We start from the raw sequence: 25,434 nt of genomic DNA, 5'->3' as shown, positions 1-25,434 counted from the left end.
GCTTTTAATTAAAATATTTGATGGCCATGACTGAATGCCATTTTAATATTATCCTTTTGTGTTATGTTTTTTCCCGTTATAATAATTCAACTTTTACTATTTCTAATTTGTGTGCATTCGTCTCCATCTCTTTTTCATAGACAGTTGATACTGCTAAAGACTGTTGCCATTGAATATTTAACAGAACCTATAATATAACACTGTAGATGGTTATGTTGACGGTCTGAAAAGTGAAAAAGAAAAAAACAGACTGTATTAAAGTTTAACAACAAACAGATGATTCAGTAATAAAATAGATGTGATCATTAATTAATAAATATATAATTTCACGTGAGAAGTCTATGAGTGAGCAGTCATTTACAAGGATGGTTTTACTGTATAAATGTGTTTGTTCTTATTATGGACGTGTCTGTCCTTTGTTAAGTAGTCACACTCTGTACAATTTAAATAAATCAATGTTTTACGGTCAAAAGTAGCTTAAATTGTGATAACCGTTAGTTTGATTGAAAAACTGTAGAGCGACAGCCCTCTAGTGACCCATAGTCGTCATGACAGCAACGGTTGTCGCCATAACAACATAGGGACTGTCTCAAAATAGCACGTGAGACTCGACACGCAAAGTAACTGCAAACGCAATTAACACAGAGTAACTAAAACTCGATAATTGTTAAAAACGTGTTAACGTAAATCTATCAAATCGTGAATAATATTATATTCTAATGATTTTTGTCTATTTTACCTAGGTTACCGTAACAGTGTTTTTACGTACCACGACCGACAGCACTTTACGGCCTCTCCCTTACGTCGTTGTTGCGGAAGTGAAAAGTCTACGTGGGGAAGAAAGGTTGGTCTGACCGTGTTTGAGCACCACCAGCACCGATGTCCAATCCAGGTTAGCTCCGTCCTCCCCTGTCGAAGCAGTCCTCCTCCCCGCCCCCGGTTAGGCAAATGGACGCGTTGAGCAGCGGCTGGGGCGTATAAATGGGACGGAGAGCCGACGACAGCCTGTAATGCTGCGCCGGGTGCGGCAGTCTCTCCGCCGGCAGGTGCTGTTTCTGATGGCCCGGAGACCGGTTCTCCTCTGCGGGGCTGTGGTACTCGGCGTCCTGCTCATACTGGCCGTCAAGTTCACATGCAGGTAACAGCCAGCAGCGTCAACAAGCACTGCTGCTCTTATTAATGTGTTTTAGTAACCAGGTTAACATGATGCAGTTATTAATGAACATTACTTTGTTAGTGGTATATCGGTAATTAGCTATTCCCAGCTGTAATGTAGCTACTTGTAACTAATCAGGGTCTTCAATATGTTGTGCAGCTGATTTGTAACTAACGTGTGCTGTGGGACAAGAGGATTAACTCATGCTTTAAATAGTTTAAACAGTGTACTCCCCTAGCGTGTATCATTGCTTCATGTGTCAGGGATTTATTCAAGTTTTGGCGTCTGTGTTTGTAAATGACCCCACAGACACCTGCGTAACAACCACAGCTTAGCTGTAAACAACACGCACTCATGTTCCAGCGAAACCAGCAGCTGTTTAGATTTTAGATGCTTAGACTGGAAATTAAAGCAAATGGCAACAAATGAGCTGAGACACATCCTGCTTCTTATCCGGTTGTGGTTGAAAGAGTAGTGGTATGTTTTTAATTGAGTAAAACTAGCAATGCTATTATAAAAATACTCCATTATATGCAAAAGTACTTCATTCAAGATATTATTTTTATAGAATCACATAAGTATTACTTGCTAAATCTGTAGAGCTGAAACAATTAGTTAATTGAGCAGTTGAAGGGCAGCACATTTATTGTCAACTTTTTGGATAAGTTAATTATACATATGGCTTTTTTTTTTATAGCCAAACAATACTGCCAAACATTCACTAGTTCCAGCTTGTCAAATCAGAGGATTTTTTTCTGTGTTTTTCATTGTCAATCATCACGGTACAATGAATGAATATGTATAATTATGATGATTGTTTGACAAATTAATCATTTTGAAGACATCTTTGGAAACTGTAATGGTCAGTTTTCACTATTATTTACATTTCATAGACAAAATGATAAACTAGATAAATTACTGGCAGTTTAATCAATAATGAAAATAATTACACCCACAAACCAATCGAGGTCTTCTTTATGTTATGTGCCTGATCATAAAGGGGTACTCCAAAACCTATATGGATTCATTATACAACAACAAGAAAAACAGCAAAGCTGAGAATTTCTGGCATTTTGTAGCATAAAATGTTTGGTGATTAATTTTCTGTTGATCGCCTAATCAAGAAATTGACAGTGTATGAGCCCTAAACAACACAGTTTTATCTTCCAATGATCCCAGCTGCAGAGATTTCACCTGGGAAAGGTTGTAGCTTAAGAAAGTCATAGACAAATGATCTCGGGCGCATTCTGCCGCTGCAACAATCCCAGAGTGGAAGTTCCTCGCTTGATGGCAGAAAACATTGTTTTGGTGTTTCATTGAAATATTTTTGTTTTTTGTAGCCGTGCTAAGAATGTTGTGGCAGCAGCTCGACCTCCGGTGCGATTCTTCTCTGCCGAGGCCCCGGTAGTGGACCTTTACTTGGGCCAGCTAGACCAGGTGAGAGTAAATGACGCTGATAACTGATGCTAATGATTTAGTTGTGCGTCAGGTGCAACTGGAATTTCCCTTATTAAATATTGTAAAATCTGTTTAGTGCATTGCTCATATGTTTGGGATTATGTCCTAAATAGCCAAGTTTCTGGACTTCTCTCACTCTAGTATTAACATAGGTTTCTCAGAGCATTTTATCTACAAGTGTTTGTCCCTGTAAGTAAAATACTATCTTTAAAACACAAACAGAATTACACGCTCTTTGGTGAAGTCTATAACATGTCAATAAAATTAACATTTTCCCATCAGGTGGAGCGTCTCCGGAGTGTGGCGGAGGTCTCTCTCATATTTTTCTACGCACCCTGGTGTGCTCACTCGATGGCGGCCCGACAGGAAGTCCAGCAGGTGGCGAAGAAGCTTGCCAAACAGGTACAGGACACCTGAGACAATAAGCAGTCTGTAAGAGTGTTTAAATACCAAATAGCAACCTTAAGTGATACACTATCAGATGACCACTGACAAGGCTTGTTGTTATAGTAACATACATGTCAAATTGCTGACAAGTAATACCAAAATTTACATATCTATAAGATAAATATATCCAAGAGAGTTAAAAAAGCCTCTGGGACTCCATAAAATAGGGGCTAAGAGAAAATCGTATTTGTCACCTGAATGTAGAGTAATCATTGAAAGAGCCACCCATTTAATGCTGAGATTATACAAATTTCTGTTGGAAATATAAAATCCTCCATTAATTTCACAGAGTAGAAGTTATAAACTAGACTTTATCTGACTGTTTTGGGTAACTTGTCAGGCACAGATGATACAGATTATTGATTGTAGCTAATAAAGCCTCACCTCGCACACGACTGACAGTGTTACAACACATCACCCTGTATCTGCTCTCGAAATAGTTTTGGTTGTTGAACTTGTTTCTTTCTCTTTCTTACAAACACAAACACATAGGTGCAGTTTGTGGCTGTTAACTGCTGGTGGAGTCATGGAAAATGCAGAAAGCATAACCGCTTCTATCAGTACCCGATCATCCATCTGTTTTATAGACGGTAAGACGCTCATCCTTTCAGTGTTGTTTGTATTTAACTGAAATTGTAGTTTGTGAATAATAGGCGTGCAAAAAATGTGTCAGAAAAGCACAACTCGGACTTTGACATTCTTGCCACAATGGATCAAAATGCCGTGTTTTACTGATCTCTTGTTAGCAAGTCGTCCACTTTTAAATTAGCCAGAATTTAGGGACTATTGTGAGTTTTAGGTTGCTGACAGCGAATCACAACTTCCTCTGCTCTTATCTGACCAGGAACCTTGGTTGTATGCTGTTCCCCTCATTTCCTAAATTCAAATGATGGCTTAAAATGCCCCCAAAACATTTCTGTGTTAAATGTATATGGCAGAGCAGGTGCATTCACTGTTAACATACTGTATATCCAGTTAGCCCTGCATTGTTTTTTGCTGGCTTTGACTGCTTATATCTGTTTTTCTGATTTAATGATGATGTGCATTCATGTGTTATGTAAACAGTATTTTACCGAGGACAGTAATTAAGCTGGTCTCCTGTAGCTTACTTTGTTATTTACAGACTTAATATATTTTCTAGGAGTTTATTTGTTGTTTTCAAGTCTATGTCTGAGCAGTAAAATAACAGAAATCCAAAACTGTTAATCCTTACATGGACAGACATTATTAGGAATATCCAATGTCTCCATGCAAGCGCCTCAAGTAAAACTGTAACCGAACGATAGAGGTGTTTGTATTGTTTTCTTGATTAATCATTTTGTATATAACTGAGCAATAGATTCAGCAACACACTGACTTACCTTCCATTCATTTCCTAAAGCCCAACTTGACATCTTCAAAGTGTTGGTTGATGATTTCAGTTGATGTGTCCACCTTTTCCCCCAAGACTTTGTTTAGTAGAGTTTTTAAATCCTGATGCATCACGTCTTGTGATCAATTTAAGTCACGACCTAAACAATTGTCCTTTGTGAGATCACCTAATTGATCGATTACGTTGTTTGTCTTGGTATTTCTGTGCTGCAGATTTGGGCCTATAGAGTACAAGGGTCCATTTGTGGCTCCATATGTGGAAAGTTTCATCCTCAGAGTCATCACACCGCTCACTTACCTCCCATCAAGAGCCACACTTGAAGAGTTTCTTTCCTGTCATGAGGTATTGTTTGGCTTCAAGCCATCTGGCTTCTTTTCTGGCAGAAAATCAGTTTGTTCCCTGCTGTATATGCTTGTCGAAAGAGTTACAGTTATACAAGTTGCTAATGTTAGCTCTGTGTAAGGAACAGCAGTTTTACTGATGTTGAATAATCTGTGTCTTTACATAGGTCCATTCTTTGACTGATGCTATAATCCCACATGATATATTCTCATGGTCTGTCTCTTGTGTATTTCCAGCCTCGAGTGGTGGGTTTCTTCCAGTTTAATTCCTCTCCTCAGCCGCCAGGGTACATCACATATCTGTCCTCTGCCTTGCAGGCCTTAAAAAGGGGTAAGCAATGATCATACAGCACTGAAGCCTATTCTTTCGATTTTGTGAATGTTTTTAATCATGTTCAATTTGTAAGAGTAGAGAGGAAATAACACTGTAACAGTGAAGGTAGCAGTGAGTAGATTAAAAATATGAAAAGTGCAAATATTGGCAAAACGTGGTTAAGGTCTATATTTTCAGCCCTGAGTCTGTGTTTCTGGTGCAGATTTCCGTGGTGTTGTACGTTTCGGGGTTGTAACCAGCAAACAAGTGGCAGAGGCCATCTCACTAAAGGAAGATGAAACAGTTTACCTTTACAGAAGATTTAACTCCTCTTTGGTAAGCAATACTTAGCCACAAAACTGTAGTTTAAATAAAGATTAACTATAATTTTGGATGTACAATACACTAAGGCATTCCAAGGCCATTTCACTGTTTGTTTTTCCTTGTCAGATTTTCCCTCGAAACGAACGTAACTTCACACCAGAGGCTATCTGTAGCTGGGTGTTTGAACACCACGAAACCGTCCTCCAGTGGCTACAGCCTCCAGGAACAAAGTCCCGTCTCCTGGAACATGAACTCACTAAAGGTCCAGCACTACTGCTCTTCCTGCCACACAATCCTCTCGGGTCCAAGCCTAGCCCTCTACTACAGCAGGTGAGCAAGGATGGAAAAAAATCACAAAGGAGGTATTGCTGGTAATGCTTAATCCTCTACTACTGATCTTGTTTGTGGTGTGCCACAGGGCTCTGTTTTAGGTCCACTCTGTTTTCTGTGGACATACCTTTCCCTTGGACAACATTACAAATATAATAATAAGTGAATATTTTATACACTGCATACTGTATATGAAACCAACTCCCAGAAAATTACGCACATATAATGTGATATAATTCCTTAAAATCATACCATACTGTTACCACTTAATATGTTCATATGCTTGTTTCTGATTTGCCGAAGTCTATTTTACACTGCTATTATATTACAGTTGACAGATTATTTTATTGGTATTTATCACAGATAGTATTCAATCCGTAAAATTAATTTCAGTTTGATCTGTCCAAAAACTAACTAGAGCGATTTGTATGTCTCCTTAATATAGTTCTGGATTATAATGTTAAAATCCACTGCATCAAGTTTAAAAAACAGAGAAATAACCGAGTGATAAAATAGCCTAAATAGATAGCTTATTTTAACTTGTGCATTCACTATACGTCGTTTTCTGCCAGCTCTTGCACGAATTAAAGCAACAGTGTTGCTTTGTGCTGTAGTACTTTTAAATATTCTTCAAAGGTGGAAGTAGGCGGCAAGTGGTCGATCATTTGGAAGGGTTAAATGGCGCTGAGCACATCATTTGTCTTGTTTTCTGTGAATGCGCTCTGAGTCTGAAGCACAAGGTCTGAGTTCACAGAGACAGTTAATAACCACCTTCGTGGTACCGTTAGCTTCCACTGAGGCTTTAGGGTTTGTCGAGCCACCTCAGTCAAAGAGAGCCTGGCTTCATGGTTCAGCCCTCTGGAGAATGGTATCCATACATTTATGTATTTTGTTTTAATTAATACATTGTTGTTGCTTTTGTCTTTCAGGTTGCAGACATTGCTGTACGTTATCATTCCTGTGACAACAATAACCACTCCAGTTTGGACAAAAGTTTCACCTCCCACTCACCATGCTGCCAGTCAGTTCTTCTCCCAGAGTCTAGTACAAATGTGTGTGAGGTGTGCCTCAGTTTATCACAATCAAGCCTGACCAGCTCCCCTGCGCACTGCTCTTTCTCTTTCACGACTCAAGGAGGTGACGTGTTGCAGTTTTATCTAAGACACTGCTGCCTACACCGATTACCTGCTGTGTCCATAAAAACCACAACCTCAATGGGCTGTAGTAACTTTCTGAACAGCTACAGCCCCTTCAGTCAATACAGTGCCTGCTGCAGAAAAGTGGAACCTCAGTTCAATGAATCACAAGCCAAAGAGGAGCCAGACATGCAAAGAGTTCCCCTTACACCTCCTCCTTCACCTCCATCGTCTGCCCCTCAGCCGCGAGGAGACGGCATCACAGGGCTCCGCTGTCAGACTAACAGGACGCTCAGGTTTTATGTGCTGGACGTTGCTCTGAACTGGCCTCTGGCAGTGAGGCTCGGAGCGACAGGCAACAGAAGTGCTTCTCTTCACCAGGAGGCTGGTGCACAAAGTGATGGATCGTTCGCAGCTATTGTGAACCTGAAGGATGAGGTTCATTATGTTCTCCACCGCAGCCCAGCAACCACGCTGACAGAGTCTCTCGGTAAGACCATACTTTATTTACATCATATGGTTTTATTTGGTGTATAACTCTCAGATATGGGATATGATTCAAACAGCATAACCAGATCGTGTCTAAAAGTAAAAGTTTATGGCTGTCTATAGCCTGCTGTCATAGAGAGATGAGACACAATAATCATTTTGGATTAACAGCACACAGTTGTCCCTCAATGAAGGCTTTCATAGTGTTGCCTTCAGCTGTACTCAGGAAAAGTGACAGAGATAATGGTGTGAAGAATGATACAGGAGAGCATGAGGGAAATGTACAAGTTTTGCCCCCTAACTTACCTTTAAAACACCTTGGGGGAGGGGTTTGGAGATGCTATTAAATGATCCCATAAGCACTTTGCTAGCACTCAACCACATTACAGTCTCTAAAATTTCTAAAATCAGAATATGATGACAAATCACAACATGGCTGTTGCATCTATCCTGAATCCAAAAAATCAAAGTGCAAAAGTATTGATTAATGCATTTAATATCCACGATTCTTTAGGTGTTTTTATTACACAGGAGAGTCAAACTCATCCTCACAGAGGCATTCATCTGTGTCTGTTGAAAAATACCTGATGTATTAAGGGCTATCAGCATTTTAATCAGGCTCCTGGACTATGTGTGCTGAATTTCTCTGTGTTGAATGCAGCCCTGATTTAGAGACACATTTCAAAGCTTTGTGTTGCTTCCTGTTGAAGGAGGAGTCAAATTAGTGCATTGATACCATGTCTGTTTCGATTCAGTGTGCAAAGGTCAAATTTAAAACATCATCAAACAAACGAGTCTCAAGCAAACAACAGATTTTCCATATTATGCAAATGATGGTCTTTTACATACTGTACATGTACAGATGTTTTCAGAGAACAGTCACTACAGAGAGGTTTGAAATGTGACCTTTAAACTTCATTGTGATGACTTTTTTATTCTATATCTTTATTCTATATCTAAATCTTTTATCAGTGTTGTTTTTGGCTCCCATTAGATCTTTAATTACATCATGATTATCTGAATTTAAACATATATGATGAACAAAAAAATATTTAACCATTCTACATATGCCACTTGATTCACTGTGATCTGCAAACACCAGGCGGCATCCCCTTGTTTATTGCTTAAAACATCAACAGATTGCAGTTGTGACATCTGGACTCTTGCTCAGGATGCCATTGTTTTTCAGGTTACTACAAAGACATCTAAAAGGGATAAAATTTTGAGTGTCAAGTCTGTTGTTTCATTAGGAGCAGCAATGCAGTGAGAGGGACAATGGGAAGTAATAACTGAAAGTAATGAATAATATGAAAAAAATATGAAAAATAATAATAATACTTAAAAGAAGAGGAAGGATAATAATAGGCTTGGACGGTATCTACTTTTCCATACCTTCCAGAAATTTCACCGGGGTTTAAGGTACACTAACGCTAAAGACCCTTGTCAATGGCACCACAACAGTCTTATAGGTGTCTGTTACGCTGCCTTTGCATCAGTTGGTGACATACTTGGATATAATCCTGTAATTCTCTGTTTTCATCGAGTGTGTCTCTGTGTCTTCCTAAAGAGGCCTTCATCAGGAACTTCAGTGCTCCGTACAGCCTCTTGCAGAGACACTTGGTGGGAGAAGAAGAAAAGAAAGGAGGGGAGGAGGAAACCAGACATCCAGATAGACACCAGCAATCGCCTCCCCGCCTCCTCATCACAGAACTGACCACCTCCTCCTTCCTGCCCTCCGTCATGGACCTCCAAAAGGTGAGAAGACCTTAAACCCTCGACGTATTCACCCTACATCCATTTGTGTTAACAGATTTAGCTTTTGTCCATTCAGTCTGTGCACTTGTGGAGGAAAATATCAATTTCTATGTGTGTGTGTGTGTGTGTGTGTGTGTGTGTGTGTGTGTGTGTGTGTGTGTGTGTGTGCTCCTGTAGGATGTGCTACTGTTTTACTACACTCAGTGGTGTGGATTTTGCTCCGTTCTCAACCACATCATCATCCAGCTGGCCAGATTATTACAGGGAAACAGCAGCATCACAGTTGCCAGGTACAGTGTGTTAAAGGATTTATGTTTGACTGTTGATGCAGGTATTATGGCGGTACTGTGTTTCTTTTTGATGAATCATAGCTTTGATTTTAGTGATAAATACACAGTTTTCCTTTTTAAAGAAAAAATGAAAATAATATAACCACATTTCTCTGCGTAGGGTGAATGTTGCACGCAATGATCTCCCATGGGAGTTCATGGTGGATCATGTTCCCTCTATTCTTCTCTTTCCCAAATACAGGTAAGAAGCACACACACACACACACACACACACACACACACACACACACACACACGAAGATTGCTTTTTTTAAAGGACTAGTTTACTCTTTAAAGTCCAGCCACACCAGTCCAACATCAAAGACCATCAAAGACCTAGTGACAACGAAGGCAGACTGTTGTGTCGCCTCATGTCACCGGTGTCTCAACCAACAGGTCTCACCTGAACACACCACAAAGACTGCAGCCAACGGCAAACTAGCATGTACATTCTGCGCCTGCGTGAGAGGCAATAACTCTGTACAAATGCAGCAGTTTCATCTTTCACTGAAAATGTAATCAATTTTACAGCATTCCTGAAAGCAGCGTTCCTCACTGTCCACTTTACACATCTATGCTGTGGCCATGTCTGCTACATGGCAGGAAATGTCTGCTGCCAAGCAACCATTCAGTTTGCTAGTTTACTGTCTGTTTATGAAAACGCATTAGTTCCTGCTTGATGCATGTCTAGGAGCTGTATTTACAGTCCTTCAGTTGTGAGCTGAAGGGAAAAAATGCAAAGTGATCATGCTTGACCAGAGCATATTTTGAAAGTCAAGCCAAGGGCCGATTAAAAATGGTCCAAGGGCCACGATTGGCCCTAGGGTTGGACTTTGGACATGCCTGGTCTAGTCTGAAAGTTAACCAGACATTTTCGTTTGTGCATCATTGGTCAGACAAAACAAACGATTTGCCATTTCCATGGGTTTCATGATATTGTGATGGGCATCATTTCTGTTTTCTGATATTTCATAGACCAAACAATCAGTTAGTCAAGATAATAATTACCAGAATACTTGATAATAAAGATGCAATGATGTGTCCTAGATGAATTGATAAATGTAATAAACCCCAAAGGGAAACTAATTTGCTGATTTGGAGCACCAAAAAGTATTTCACCACACTCGCACACACACATGCACTTTCATTCCTCTTTTCTTTGTTTCTTCACCTCAAGAAAACATTTTAGTGTGAAGTTTCCCGACAACCTGCCCATCACGTTACCCAACCTCCTTCGCTTTATCCTGCAACACTCTGGCTCAGAGCAACATGCAGACAAACCAGTGCCAGCTTCCAGCGAGGCGGAGGGTACAGGACCCACTGCCGTCCTCCGTGCAGAATTTCTTGCGCTCCAGCAAGAGGTTCAAGCGCTGCGTCATGCCCGCAAACGTCTCTCCCAACAGCTGGCGCAGCTGTGGCGCGACAACCGCCGACTGACATTTGACACTCTGAGCTTAGAAGCACAGAACATAGAGCTGCAGAGAGAAAGGCAAAGCTTAGAGGAGCAGTACCGCGAGAAAAGCCGGCAGCTCGGGGAGGCGGTGAAACGGCTGCAGGAGCTTGCGGACACTGCTGAAAACCTCCTGAATGAGAACACACTGCTCAGGGTCCTGCTTAGGGCGCTGAAGGACAGGACGGAGGCTCAGGAGCAGGTAGAGGTGGAGAAAAAAGACGCAGAACAGAAAAGCCACATGGCCTCCTGACCACAAGTCTGTAGGGAATCCTGACAGTAACTCAGATTAGAAGAAAAGATGTGATTAGACCTGAAACGTGCTGAAGCAGGATGGATTTCTGAGCAAAATGAAGCCCAAATGACGAGGCCGAGCAAAACCCAATGAGCAACATGACCTGATGATTTTTGTCATGGTAGAGACAAAATGAGGCTAAAATGACAGCTGTGGTCTGTCAGCAGAAAAACTAAGACTGCTGCTAAGTCGGGACAGAAGAAGGAAACACTTGAGGTGGATGAGTAGTGAGAGAACCATCAGTGTTTGTTAGAGACAGAATACTCTAAGGTGCTGTCGTAATAGTGGGTTTGTCCACTTTGAGGAACACACTATCGTGGTGAGTGCCAACTGTGCTTACAAAATTGTCACTTCTGTTGAAGGGTGAAGACGTAACCTGAGTTAAACATACGACACCGACCCTGCAGCCCAATTCTTTACCTTCCCTGAATTGTCGTTATTCTCATAAAGAAAGAGGATTTTCAAATGATGGTATATTGATTGATAGCCAGATGAATGGTCAGCACACACAAGGAAAAGATGAACAAATCAAAAAACAGAGGAAGCTGAAGTTTCCCATAGCTTTACTTCCACAGATAAATCCAGTATAATACACGAATTGCATCAGTGCAACAACAGTATTGGGTTATAGCCACAACTCTTTTGCTCTGTTTCTCTGTTTTTCACAGAAATCATGTTTTCATGCTCCAGTTAATCAATGAAATCTTTCCTTCCTGTATTCCTGAAAGTGAAACATGTATCACTTCCTGATGTTTCTCTGCATTAAAGGCCCTCCTATTTAAAGGAAGTATACTGGAGAGGCTTTCATTCATGGCAGCTTGATATGGTTCGGGGTCGGGGAGGTAAAGTGACACCTGACATGAATCTGGCTGTAGGCTTTGGCAGTATCTATTTTTTCTATATGACAGTACACCATTAAGCCTCTCCAGTTGAATAAATAAACAACATAAAGACACAACATGTCAAGAAAGTTAATATTTTTACACCGTTTTTGTTAAAAAAATACAGAGAAATACAACAGCCCATCTGCTGAATCCAAGTTTTTCTTTCGCAGGACCAAGAGTAGCTTAACTGCCGTGCTAACGAATCACACGTCATTTAAATTTGACAGAAACAAAATAAAACTCACCAAAACTATCTCGATTAGTCTTGTTTACTCAGTCACCTAGTTTGTTAGTGTACTGTTCCAACAATCACCAACTCTGGTCTGATCAAAGTAAGCCCTTATTTCACCAAGTTAGATGTGAAAATATGCCATTCTTTTTTTTCTGCTGTTGCCGTCTGACTGTTAACAGTATTTGAATTTTTAAATATCCCACCGTACCGTTAAACAGTTATACCGCCCAAGCCTATCTGGCCGGACTGATATAATGTGAACATCATGCTGAATTTATCAGGAGAAGGTTAACGGGGAGAATATTAGGAGTAAAGCCCTGGTAAATATAAATGCCATTATTCTGCACTCAGCTGCTGCTACAAGCTGCCAGACGATGATGCTTTTCTCCCAACGGTCCTTTGTACCCTAATAAAGTGATCTTCAGCAGTAGGTAGTGCATGACTTCAGGTTAGTGACGTAGAATTTGGCTGCAGGGAGAGAGGGCTACTAATGAAGCTGAGACTTATTTAATACTGAAGAAGTGGCACCTGCTCACTGATCTGTAGGTGAGCTTAAGAGCACTTGAAATAATTTGCAAAAAGTTTCTTTTCTTTGTTGTTTTTTTTTAAGGGGATATTGTTCTTTTGTTAAACTGATCTATTTTTACAGGAATCAATGAGTCACTAAGAAATTATTTCTATGTAACTATTCAGGTATTAAGAATGAGATGCTGCAATTGTTTACATGTGAAATATTGCACCTGTTTTTACTGATTAAAAATCTTCCATCTTATTGGCCTTCTGTGTTGTAGTTTGGTTGACGCTGATTCTGGATTTGGGTGAAACTTTTGTGATAAATGAAAATATATAAAGTCAGTGCAATCAATACAAATTTGACCTCTAATCACATAACCCCACCTCCACCCTGAATTTCTCTCCTAACCAATGAAAGGCGCCACATCTACTCTCAAAACATGTATTGTATGCTCAAGCTAAAGTGCAGCATTTCTTTAACTTCTCCTTGAGCACCACTTCTGCAACACAGCTGATTCAAATGATCAGCTCGTTCCTAACAACTGGTCATTTCAATCAGCCGTGTTGGAGCAGCTAGAGATCTAACACATGCAGGAAAAAGGGGACTTGAAGCGAAGTTTGGAAAATGCCGCTTTAGTGAATTGTGACATTTATTCCACCATGACTGTTATAGGGTAAATCAATCTAATCTTTTGTCACTGGATAATAGTGATGTGTGTATTTATATTAAGTTGTACATAAAAAGTTTTTGATACATACAGTATATGTGTTTATGTGATGATGGAAAAGTCAAGTTGTGAAAATAATCTCAATATAGCATACACTTAAATTGACAGATTTTTTAGGTGAGACGCTTTTTAGGTGACTAAACTATATTTTGTTGCTGGCCCCATCCACAGCTTATGCATTGGACTCCAGCTTCCTTCCCCAAAATATGGGCATTTTGACAGACATCTACTGAATGTGATACATTGACTATGGATAAGTACCCCATACAACCTCACCTCGAAAAATCCAAACTATGCCTTTTAAAGGGGGCATCATTTTCCGATCATACCCTATTAATCCATATCTGTAGCTAACTACTGTTTGACAGTGTCTGCAAAAAAACTAGTGTGCTCGACTGTTTTACAAAATCACACATCAATTTTTCTAGATAAATGTAACTTTATATTTGTGCTCTAGTTTAAAATGTTTATGTTTCCATACAAACCAGTGGGCTTGGTGCTGAAGTAAACCACCGTATCACTATGTTCAGCAAAGGGCTAAATGCCAGATTTAATTTAGAGCAGCAGGAATCATGTGCAGTTCATTTCAGTCTGAAGGGAGGCTTATTCGTATTTAGTTATTTTTGTAAGGCACAAGTCTCTCAGCCACAGAGATGTTTTATATATTGACCATATATTTTTGTGTCTTTGCTGAAGTTTTTTTTAAAACACTAAAATCTGCATATTTCTCCTTAGTCCGTCAGTTATATCTAAAAACTGATCCTATGTTTTTGGTTTTTTTTATTTTGAAGCATGTTAAATAGTTTTACTGCTATCACATTTATGTAAATCTTTGTAAATAAATTCAATAACAAAATACAGTAAGACAACAAATTTTTTTCTCTACAGGCCATCGTGCACAAAGAGTTTAAGAAGAAACAAATCATAACTGATGAAACCATAATGCTGTGTTAAAGGTTAGATTGTATTTAGGAGAAAATCCAAATGACAGTACACAGATCTTGGGAATAGGAGGTCTACTGTTGTAGAAGGTTATTATAAAATGCGTTCCTCGCTCAGTAGGTTTGTAGCAGGGTTGGGCCAGTGATCTTATGACTTCTCGGGAAAAAACAAGGTTGGCAGGGAAGGTGTAGCCCACACTGAAAAACCGTCCTCTCTGCAGTCAAAGCATCCACTACACATACTGTAAGTACTCTGCTTTTTTTTAAACTAATGTCAGTATATATAGGATTTCAGTGGGTTATCTGTTAGTTGTGATTGTTACGTTTTGATCTTGTTTCCCCTACTAAAAAATGCTGGAATCCCTATACATTAGATCTGTCTTGATACTATAGTGACAAATGCATGTTTACACAATTTACATATCCCTATCAATTTGTAAATAAATTATGGACAAATAATTATTATAATAATATAAGTTTTCCTGTACACAAAGTCTGATGTATCCCAATAACGATAATTGATTCTCCATAAATACTTTGTAGTAAATGACAACATTTCTTACTTATTTTTTAAAATTTTTATTATTTTAAGATAGACACAGCTAATAACAGAATAAAAAGATTGTGATTCATCATTTATTTACAGATATAATTCACATTTAAATCTTTTTTTTGTAATTTGTTTGCTTTTATCAGCCTGTATTAACCAACAGCTTTGATATGAATTGTTTACAGGAACAATGGCAAATGGACAAGTGCCTGTTGGTGAGTTGTAGCTGTCTGGGACTCAAAGGAGGCCCCTAACAACATTACGCAAATTGGTTGATCCATGCATTTTCACTTTAATGTCCTATAACTTTGTTGTAAACCTAATTCTATTTACCACTTAGATGTCCCTTTTTTTTCTCTTCTCCCTCCTCATTTTGCCCAGTGACAGTCGGCCCGTTGGGAGACAGTCCAGTTCAGGTTGCCTGTCCTAAGTGCAATCAGGTGGTGCTCTCCAAGGTGGACTACACCGCTGGTTTGCTCACTTACCTTTTCTGTGGAGGACTCTTCTTCTGTGGGTAAGAAGGATTATAAACACATTTACGCATCATTTAATATTCATTAAGACAAAAAGTCTACAGCCATGCTTAAGGCCCGGTGAGGCTATAAACTCACAAAATTTTAGGCTGGCTGAAAAAAACTCTGTTCATAGAGAGAATGGGGCAAAACCTGTAAGGTTTGGCGTGAGGTGGTTTGGGAGGTACATAAAGTGGTTACATAAAGAAATTGTTTGACATTTTGGGTAATACACTTACTTTATGAGAGTTGGAATAAAAGATTAATACCACATGCCTCTGTGAATTAAGTAGAGAGCTATGAGCAAGAGTAGCAGTTAGCTTAGCATAGCATAAAGACTGACAGCCAGTGTTGACAGATGTACGATAACTATTGTATTTCTACCATAATTTTGACCTCTGTTTGATGTACGATCAATAAATCCAAAATTGCTGTAAAGTATGATATTTTGACCATTGCAATACTTATAATAAGCACCTAATTTAAACGTCCCATTTTAACTCATTCCCTCGCCCCTACATCTGTGTTTTTTCGCGTCACTTCTCACATGAGATCCTTACAGCCAAGAGCGTTTGGTGTAGGCCATGATGACACGGGTCACATTCATCGAGCACGAACCGCAGTTGTCTGTTTGCGTAATCACTGGGCGGTCGCTGAGGTTCTCTCTAAGGCAGTGGGTATGGGTAGATTTGTAGTGTCAAAAAGTTGTTTAAATACTTGTATACTAAAGTCATAAATTTAAAAATCTAAAATTCATAAATCTATTTGTTCTCGTGATTGTGACCGAGATATGATAATTTTTCTCAAAATGCAATAATTTTGAGCCTCCGGTACAATAGTTTAACACTTCCAATATGGCAACACTGCCAAGCCCTGTTCTAAATAAAAAGAAATATCCAAAGTTTATATTTAGCCTATTTAATCTGTACACAGATGCAACTTAAAAAACAACAGTTTGTGTTTTTAAGGGGGTTATGTATGCTGTTACCATTCCTTGGGAAAGAAACTATTATTCAAATCTATGTGTAGCCTACAGAAGTGGATCCATTTGTCAAGAAATGCGTTGTTTTACATCAGTGTTTGCATACGAAATAAACTCAAGAGAAAAGCTTTCTTTATTTCTATTTTGCAAAGCCGACAGGCTAGTTCCCCTGCCTTCCAGTCTTTGTTCCAAGCTCAGCAAGGCTAGTTGCTTCTTGGCTCAATAGTAGGGTTATTTGGCAGAGTGCTTAACTATTTCGTTAACTCAAAATAGTTGCGTACACTAGCTGTACTTGGGCTCATCTTCGATGTTAATGCTAATCCTGCCATGTAAACATTAGCAGGTTACTTTGGACTTGAGGAATGCATGAAAACTTTACCCATCTTATGATAAAATTATATGTGCATATCTCATATATTGTGTGAATCTTGACATAAGCTGCTGTCCTCTCCAGCTTTGTTTTAGGCTGCTGTCTCATCCCGTTCTGTGTGGACCGACTGAGAGATGCAAAGCACACCTGTCCTACCTGCAAGACTGAACTTGGCGTGTATAAACGCTTATAACTGAAATCTGCAAAAATAAGTCAATTTATTGATTAGCTGATCAACAGAAATTTTTTGGGAAATCAGCCTATTTTGGTAATTGAACAATTATTTTCATCTTTTGTTTTTAGCAAAACATTTGCTCGTTTGATGCTCTTAAATGTGAGAATTTAATGCTTGTCTTTGTCGTACATGATAGTAAACTGAACTTCAGGCTCTTTTTTAAATGCTTTAAAAAAAAACCCAAAACAAAACAAAACTTTTTTCTGACATTTTATCGTCAAAATTAACTGATTAATTACAAAGAAAAAAGGCAGATTCATTGATAACAAGAATAATTGTTTGGTGAAGCCAAAACATGACATGGTGTCCATCTAAGGGTTAAACCTTTAACACATCCATCAGTACACCAGACAGCAGTTTCCTTCTGAATGAAGCTCTGTTGAATTCAGAAAATGTAATTATACTCTGTTATTTGCTGCCTTGAGAGTTTTACAGAGTTAGACTGGAGAAACAGATGGTGGTCACTTACTTACCACGCAGACTTGCTTTATATATATTCATGAAGAAACTGTAACTACATTTTTTTTTGTTGTTTTTACTGCACAGATGAAATATGTGACCTGTCGTAACAACTTATCTTTTTGAATAATATGAATATTAATAAACTGGGACAAAGCAAGCGACAACTTTTGCTGATTGTTTAATGATATACAATTTGCATTAATTATAAATCTCATACAGCTCGAGGCATTTAATTAATTTCCAAGGAAAGCCTGCCAAAATAAGTGCTATCTCAAAGTTACACAGGATTACAGCAACACAGATACAGTAGAAACTGTCACCTTCATTTTTTTTGATCGACCTTATATCAAACAACTTAACCACTACAGGAAAAAAACACAAACTAAAGTTTGTGTTAGTAAAGTATGTGTAAAGTATTTAGTTTGTATCAGTAAAGTAAAAAAATGTTTCAGAACATGTATTTTATCTAAAGAAAAGTCAATTAATAAAGAACACATTATTTACACCTGCTGTTACATTGTTATTGCACATGAAATATTTTCTTCATAGTAAGCAATGCAACGTAGCATGTAGCTACAGTATTTCCCTCTATAAGTAGATATTTATTTATCAGTTACCAAAATCGGTCAGGAGTGTCTTATACAAGAGAAGTGATGAGGAGTGTGAGGAGAGCGAGGAATGACAAGCAGGCGTCTGGACGGATTCGGGCGCCATTACCTAAAACAGACACACAAACTCAATTTAGAATTCATTAACACACTAATGATATATCCAGTTTTCAATATAATGATCTTACGTTACATTAAGATCAGTAATTAGCCTCATTGTCATTGCATGATTATACAAGAGTGTTCTTCTGAAGCTCTCGCATGAAAGCAGCGTCCCACTTTATATGGAAAATTTTCCTCCAGTCTATCAACGCCTGTTAACTGACTGTTTGCTAAACCCCATTCCTCCTTAGTTACTGTGGTTATCCCTGTCAAACTCTTTGTTCTTATAATAGACTGTGTAATAAAGATGGACGACATGACAGCTCCCGAAAGTGAAGCCGAAACCTCTCGATTGCTCCCTGGTTGTTGGCTGCAGTATGGGTCATAAACCCCGCCCCCTCCATGTTAGTGGATGGGACACGGGCCAAATTAAAAGATCATAACAGTACATATCAATTAAATTTTACCAAGGATGTTTTCTGTCATTTTAGGTAGTTCTTATCACACTGATGTTTTATTCTGATCAGTTTGGTTTTATTTAGTTATTTGATGCCATAAATAGAATCACCGTTTTGCGGTTGTCCACCAACCAAGTTCTGACCAAATGGCTGCCCTTCTGTACCTGATTCATCAGGTTGAATATTGACCAGAAAAGTGTTTCTTGTAGAACATTGTTACATCACAGTGAAGTTGACTTTTGATCTTTTGAATATAAAAAGTCATCACTTCATCATTTTATCCTATTAGACATTGTTGGGAAATTTTGATTTCAAATTTGAATTTTGAGTTATGGCCAGAAAACATGTCTTTTGAGGTCACAGTGATCTTGACCTTTGACCACCAAAATCAAATCAGTTCATCATTAAGTTTAAGTCAACATCTGAGCCAAATTTTTAAATTCCCTTAAGTCGTTCTTGAGGCATCGACTTCACAAGTACAGTACAGACAGGTAGGTTACACATGGCCATGAAAGGGGTGGGGTTCGGGTGGGCGGCTGTAACGTCATGACTGACAACTATGTGTGCAGTAGCAATTCATATATCCATATCCATATAGCAGAGATCACTGCTGCACAGACTCTGACTCCAAATTACGTCACGAGCTCAAGGTTTCCCTGACAGGTTCCCAGACAATGAGTCAGCGTCCTCAGCAGTTGCTGATCCATGTTGAAGACATGCAGATGAATCTTTTTCAGTACTTACCTGTGGTGTTGGTTGTTGTTAATGAGCTGGCGATGGTGGGGGTCAGAGAGTTAATGGTGGTTGGAGAGCCAGTGGTGGTCATTGAGTTGGAGGTGGTTGGAGAGCCAGTGGTAGTGGTCATGGAGTTGGAGGTCGTTGGAGAGCCAGTGGTAGTGGTAACGGAGCTGGAGGTGGTTGGAGAGCCAGTGGCGGTGGTAATAGAGTTGGAGGTTGTGGGAGAACCGGTGGTCGTAGGGCTGGTGGAGGATGTGGGGTCAACCCTGCCTCCCATAAGCCCTATGCCCAGTTTGTCAAGGTCTTCCTGGGACTGCCTGCTGGTCCAGTTCTGTATCACAGCCTCATTTTCATAGGATTTTAAATCTGCCAGGTTTGTGCCAAGAAGACTTTGGACTTGATCAACATTCAGGTTCTAGGGAGAACAGAGCAGAGACATGTTTTATTTTTTGCAAAAAAACACACCATAGCATTCAGTTCAAGTGTAGCAACTGCCAACAACTGTGGAAACAAAGTATTTTACAAGTACTCCCCCCTATTTCCTTGGCATCACTGCCAACTGAACTAAAACACAGCTTATAACACACGTGCGCACGCACACACACACACACACACACACACCCAACTGACCAGTAAGACGTCCTCATCCAAACTGGTAAAAGTAGACAAGTCCATGTTGATATTGGAGTTTACCAGATTTTGGATATAATCTGAATCTGCACCCCCTGCAGGCCAGGAAATAATTACACAGCATCAGTCATTTTTGTTCAAATTAACTTTTTCTGCATGCAGTGTGATGTGTGTGGATGTGTGGGTCTGATTTCCCACCGAGGAAAGGTTGCATGAGTCGATAGGTGTCAGCAGAGATAGCTGAGCGGGTCCTTGTGCTAAATGCTTGTCTGGCAATGTTGAACAGTTCTTTCTTTTTTTCTGTGGTGCAGACAGACACATTCAGGGTACTGGCTTCTCTGCAGGAGACACAAACACACAGAGTAAGAGACAATAAATCAACAATATAATAGACAAGTACCCACACACTGGAGTTCATTCAGTTTATTAACTTAAAAATTAAAAACCATATTAAAGATTTTTTGTTATCGGTCAGATCATCCCTGTTAAATTTTGCCTGCGTATGTTGGTTTGAAACGTTGCTAAAAATTGACGGAAGCTCTGATTGTGGGTACTTTTCTATTGTTTTCAATGAAGGTCAAGAAACTGCACACTCCAGCCAGCGAGTGAAAACTTTAAGTTTTGAAAATTAAAAATTTATATTTATCTTAAAATCTTCAAAATCCATTTTATTACTATCTAGAAATTTCATAAATTCTCAGCTATGCTCAAAAGAAAGTGACTCATTTCTGATTTTTTTTCATATAAAACTTTTTTCTTCAAAAACATGTAACATCCTATTTAAGAATGTAGATTTGTGATTATCGTGATTATGCACATTCAGACAACTGTACATTGCTTTTTTTTACACTTTTTTTTAGCGCCATTCTAATACAATAAACTTTAAATTTGAACAGCAAAAAAGACTGCAACATAACTATTATTTTAATCTTCCTCATACTCTATAATATGCAAACAGTTTTTTCTTTTTGGGGAAGATTTCTTTTTTTAGGCAGACTGTTTTAAGATGCAAATATATTTCAACCAGCTGTGATTCTTTTATTACATTAACAATACTGCAATAAATGTATGTATAAATGCACAATAAGCCTTTTCACCAAATTTCTGTTTTGCTGTATGGATAGAAATGCAGGTTATAGCATTTACAAAGTTGCAGGGTTTTTTTAAGGTCCCTCAACCTTAAACTATGGTTGAAACCAAACCTACACCTTTGCACTTTCCATATATGAACTAATGGTAAACACTTTTTGGACTTATGATACTAGTGTAACAATCCTCCAAACACATGCGGTTTTGACTTTTTACTTGAGGCTTTGTTGGGAAATGGTCTTCAAAACATCGGCATCCAGGGAGCACAGGTTGATTCCCGTGATGGCATTGATCTCAGGACTGCCAAGTGTGTTTCCGTTGTTACTGAGATACTTAGAAATGATGGCTTTAGCCTGGATGAAGAGCAGAAACATACATTAATGAGAACAAGCAAATATCGTACACACACACACACACACAAAAAAGATGTATGTTTCCTTGTGTGCTCACCAGGCTCGAGTTCCACTCCCCATTCGATGAATCCATCAAATCAGAGAGTGTGTCGATCTCAGTGATACTCCACATGTTGATGTCATCTATGGTGGCCACACGGGACGCTGGGCCTAAAAGCTGAACCTGATCCTCTGGGATAATAGAGGTGTCAGCATAAGCCTAAAAATAAGCAAGAATCACAATCAGTTAATTTCTTTTAGGTTCGCTGTGTAGTTTCAACGTAAATAGACACATGAAGCAGGGAGAAAAATTGAGTTAAAAATGTTTTTTTTATTACAGAGTGTTAGGACTCATATATTTTCTTAAAATGATTTTCACCCAGATTCCTGTATGTATAGCAGCTTTATTCTGACCGTCTTGCTCTGCTGTCAGTTATGAGTTGCGTTTATTTATAACTGGCGACTGTAAATTGTGGTTGTATGGGCACAGTAGTAGACTGACCCCCATTGAGTTGGACTGGGTGGCTGGAACTTACATAATGCACCTTAAATACAAGCACAGTCATTTAAAATTTAAAACAGTAAACAAACATGTATGTTATAGATGTCTGGTTATACTGTACAGTTAAGAGTTATATGAATTATTATTATAGGCATTATATGAATTTAACAGCAAACTTAACTATTGTTTCTAATCAGTTTAGGCTCTTACTTTCTTCTAAAGATGTGACTGTTCACACACTGTTGGCTTTATTTATTTATTATTTTCACAAAACTAACAAGCCTGAACTTTTTCTTCTACGACCATTTTCAAAATTCACACATTATTCCTGTGGTCTCAGACAGTCCAAAACTATAGGAATGATCATGACATGATCAACACTCCTCCTAATACGAAATATGCCCCACTCTGATGTGCTTCACCTGTGTCCAATTATCTCCCTGATGTATTTAAACTGTGTACTCCTTGTTCCGAGTGCCGGTTCCTCCCCATTTGGTTAGCACTAATTGAATTGTTTGACTGCCTGCTTGCATACCAAACTTTTTTTGTGAAGACGTTTGATTTCCCAATTGAACTGTCTCCTTAGTCCATAACTTTTGTGAACCAATCTTGTCACATTTGGGTATAAAAAAGAAAAACAATCTGTGTGTCCTCAAAACCAGGGTCCAACTCATGAGGCTTGAGAAAACGGTGACAAAAAGCTACGATCAAGTCAGACAGTTTTCAGCGTATCCAGCAGCCTTCAGTCTGTGCAGGAGTTTACAGAAACACTCACATCTGATTTATGAAAATCTTATCAGATCTGTATATCAGCTTGATTGCGCTCTGCAATAGTAATTTTGATTCAGTAAACCTATTTTCACATTTGAATAAATCAGCTGAGTACCCCCCCCCCCCCCGAAATATATAAATCAAAAACACCAACATCTAATAGTCAAACACACAACAGCTTTCACTGCAGATCAGTCAGGGCTTCACATCTGTACAGATGTTGTTTTAAGGATCATTATCTCCCTCTTAGGCTTATTACCACAAGTTTTTGTATCATGAAATAGTCTTACTTAAAATAATAAAAACAGTCCAGTGTTAATATACAATAGAGTAGTTTGATGAATATGATGTAGTATGATGAATGTGTTTAGTATCTGACTGCAAAACGTAATCAGCCACCACATGTATAACAAACCTTCAAATCAGACAAATAAAATCCAAATCTCTGAAATTTAACAAAGATAAAAATTCTATTTGAAATGTCAGTTGATATTTAAACCAATCAGCTATTCTATCAGCGGAGAACCAGGGGTTTCCCATCATGCTTTGGGTCTTGCAGTAGGTGGAGAGAAACTGCAGTTCCAGACTCTAAAAATTGTGGCCACCTTGATCTCTCCAGATTAATGTCGTCCACTTTTGCATGACGTCAGAGCAAGTTGGACAGAAGTCTAATCAGCATGCATTGTGCGGCGATCGCTGGTGATCACTGGTGATCACTGGTGATCGGGACTGGGTAATCTCGAATGAGCCTTTTGTGTATTAAGCAGCTCCAGGCTTTATACATGATGACTTTACAAGATTGAGACTTCCTTCTCTGGTTTCTGGCTTTGACGGAGAGCAGCTCATGTTGACAAATATTGATTGAAGTATGAAATATTAGAAATATTGGATTGGAATTCTTAATTTAGGTAGTGTTTCCCTTTAAGATTCATTTACAAATCAATCACATCTTCCATCACCTACCTCTCCCAACTTGCTGAGAACAATCTTGAGGTTATCCTCCTGGTCCACCTTCTCGGTGATGGCATCCAAGTTGTCTCTAACAGTCGAGGCGCTGAGGCAGCGGTCGAACTGGGTTATGTCGTCATAGTCGAAGGGGAACGTTTCGTCACTGATAGTCACCTGGGTTATCATTCCTACAGTGCACTCATTTTCTGAAACACAGGAAAATAAAAGACTTAAAAAGGAATTTCATGAAGAGAAAATATTCAATTTTAGAGGAAGACTTACGGATAGATCTCTTTGACCTCCTAGACTTTTTTATTTCTGCCTTCAGACTCTTCCTCTTCTGTCTGCTCACTCTGTTGCTCCTGAGAACCTTTAAGAAGTACTTCAGGAATCTCTTCTTTGTTTTCTGGTCGCAAAACACAAAAGTAAACATCACAACCTCAGTCCAGCACCAAACAGGTAATGTAATGCCACACACTAAACAAAATGCAGTCACCTTTTCTGTTAAATGTATTTTTTTTTACTGTTTGTTACTCACTTTGTCAAAGTTATCATAGAAGGTTGAAGTCAAATGCAGCGGTAACATCCCGAGGTCCTTCAGTGTCTGTTCGTTCCATGTTGAAGGAGCTCTGGTTATTTAAAGATAAAGGGTGTAAAAAAGGAAATTCATATTTATTTATTTTTTTATTATTTTAAATTTCTTTTCTGTTTTGAGCTTTTTCTGTATAGAAACAGACAATAGGCGATATTTTAAGGCTAATTGTAAGCACATAAATATGTCTGCTGATACTACATGGCACAATAAAGAGGTTTTAGGATGTTTTAAAAAAAAATGAAAATAGAAGATTTGCTGCTGTTCACATACCCGTGCTTTGTTTTCCCGCTCTGCAGCACAGCTTCAACAGCAGCTACTTGGTTGCTAGTGAGGTCCTGGCAGTTTCCGAGTTTTTCCAAGATGGACGGGTCAGAGTTCTCGATGTAGGAACCATTCAGAATGCAGCACATGTTTCCCAACACTGATATATTATCCTCAGTCAAACTTGTGTTTGTTACACCCTTAGAAGAAAAAAAAAAACGATTAAGAACAGAAATTAAATACAGATTGGATTATAAAAGAACAAAAGTAAAATGCATTTTACTGGGTACTTGTAGTATAGGACACTGTAACATTTGAGATGGATGTGTTATACGTTGTTCAGGGACTCACCAGGCAGCTCCTGGCATTAGCAAACAGTTCAGTGCTTTTGTAGCTGAGAGCTGCGGAAAACACAAAGAAGTCTGCTTCTGCCAACTGTTCAAAATAGGACCTGCATCTGGCCTGTGGCACCAGAGAGTAACTGCAAGACACAGAGAGACAATCACTATCAAACTGTCCTGATATTATTTTAACGCCTGCTTTTAACTGAAGTCCACACTTACTCATAGTACAGCAACATATCATGAGGATAGAGCTCGAAGTTGATGGCATCTGGCTCTCCTTTAATGTGGTTGTACATGCAGGTCAACTGTTGGTGAGAAGCTGTTATAAATTTTGTGGAACGCATCTAATTTATTGTTCCAACAAACTGTGATTTTTGGTTAAAAGATGTTCG

At 38.9% G+C, this 25,434-nt stretch overlaps 3 protein-coding genes across 3 annotated transcripts; 2 read left to right on the top strand and 1 right to left on the bottom strand.

Annotated features, from left to right (window-relative positions):
- The first annotated feature begins 850 nt into the window (after positions 1 to 850).
- On the top strand, positions 851 to 13,083 carry txndc11 (thioredoxin domain containing 11). Its single transcript, XM_042485363.1, has 13 exons — positions 851 to 1,138; positions 2,497 to 2,593; positions 2,897 to 3,016; positions 3,554 to 3,651; positions 4,646 to 4,775; positions 5,012 to 5,105; positions 5,311 to 5,423; positions 5,538 to 5,741; positions 6,671 to 7,367; positions 8,934 to 9,121; positions 9,299 to 9,411; positions 9,572 to 9,652; positions 10,628 to 13,083. The coding sequence occupies exons 1-13, from the start codon at positions 1,011 to 1,013 to the stop codon at positions 11,151 to 11,153; spliced, it is 2,589 nt and encodes an 862-aa protein (XP_042341297.1). The 5' UTR covers positions 851 to 1,010; the 3' UTR covers positions 11,154 to 13,083.
- Positions 13,084 to 15,233: 2,150 nt separating this feature from the next.
- On the top strand, positions 15,234 to 17,100 carry LOC121941651 (lipopolysaccharide-induced tumor necrosis factor-alpha factor homolog). The gene is made up of 3 exons (XM_042484478.1): positions 15,234 to 15,258; positions 15,425 to 15,557; positions 16,992 to 17,100. Exons 1-3 carry the CDS (start codon positions 15,234 to 15,236, stop codon positions 17,098 to 17,100), a joined length of 267 nt encoding a protein of 88 aa, XP_042340412.1.
- Positions 17,101 to 17,766: 666 nt separating this feature from the next.
- Positions 17,767 to 25,366, bottom strand: LOC121942304 (mesothelin-like protein). Its single transcript, XM_042485477.1, has 12 exons — positions 25,262 to 25,366; positions 25,050 to 25,179; positions 24,708 to 24,898; positions 24,381 to 24,471; positions 24,125 to 24,248; positions 23,858 to 24,048; positions 21,680 to 21,841; positions 21,446 to 21,582; positions 20,339 to 20,478; positions 20,141 to 20,235; positions 19,517 to 19,925; positions 17,767 to 18,321 (listed from the first exon to the last, which is right to left on the bottom strand). Exons 1-12 carry the CDS (start codon positions 25,336 to 25,338, stop codon positions 18,242 to 18,244), a joined length of 1,827 nt encoding a protein of 608 aa, XP_042341411.1. The 5' UTR covers positions 25,339 to 25,366; the 3' UTR covers positions 17,767 to 18,241.
- Positions 25,367 to 25,434: the final 68 nt, after the last annotated feature.

The sequence above is a fragment of the Plectropomus leopardus genome, chromosome 4 (genome assembly GCF_008729295.1).
Source record: "Plectropomus leopardus isolate mb chromosome 4, YSFRI_Pleo_2.0, whole genome shotgun sequence".
In the NCBI taxonomy this organism is placed as follows: Eukaryota; Metazoa; Chordata; class Actinopteri; order Perciformes; family Serranidae; genus Plectropomus; species Plectropomus leopardus.
The sequence above is the reverse complement of the archived record's forward strand: the minus strand, read 5'-3'. Positions and strand labels throughout refer to the sequence as shown.

Excerpts from the sequence above, each read along its gene's own strand:
- LOC121941651 (XM_042484478.1), top strand. The coding sequence starts at position 15,234 with ATGGCAAATGGACAAGTGCCTGTTG. Across the intron at positions 15,259-15,424 it reads AAATGGACAAGTGCCTGTTG|TGACAGTCGGCCCGTTGGGA; the intron begins GTGAGTTGTAGC and ends CATTTTGCCCAG. Across the intron at positions 15,558-16,991 it reads GGAGGACTCTTCTTCTGTGG|CTTTGTTTTAGGCTGCTGTC; the intron begins GTAAGAAGGATT and ends TGTCCTCTCCAG.
- LOC121942304 (XM_042485477.1), bottom strand. The coding sequence starts at position 25,338 with ATGTACAACCACATTAAAGGAGAGCCAGATGCCATCAACTTCGAGCTC. Across the intron at positions 24,472-24,707 it reads AGCGGGAAAACAAAGCACGG|AGCTCCTTCAACATGGAACG; the intron begins GTATGTGAACAG and ends TTAAATAACCAG. Across the intron at positions 18,322-19,516 it reads AACAACAACCAACACCACAG|GTAATGGCGCCCGAATCCGT; the intron begins GTAAGTACTGAA and ends TGTCTGTTTTAG.
- txndc11 (XM_042485363.1), top strand. The coding sequence starts at position 1,011 with ATGCTGCGCCGGGTGCGGCAGTCTCTCCGCCGGCAGGTGCTGTTTCTG. Across the intron at positions 3,652-4,645 it reads ATCCATCTGTTTTATAGACG|ATTTGGGCCTATAGAGTACA; the intron begins GTAAGACGCTCA and ends TCTGTGCTGCAG. Across the intron at positions 4,776-5,011 it reads AGTTTCTTTCCTGTCATGAG|CCTCGAGTGGTGGGTTTCTT; the intron begins GTATTGTTTGGC and ends GTGTATTTCCAG.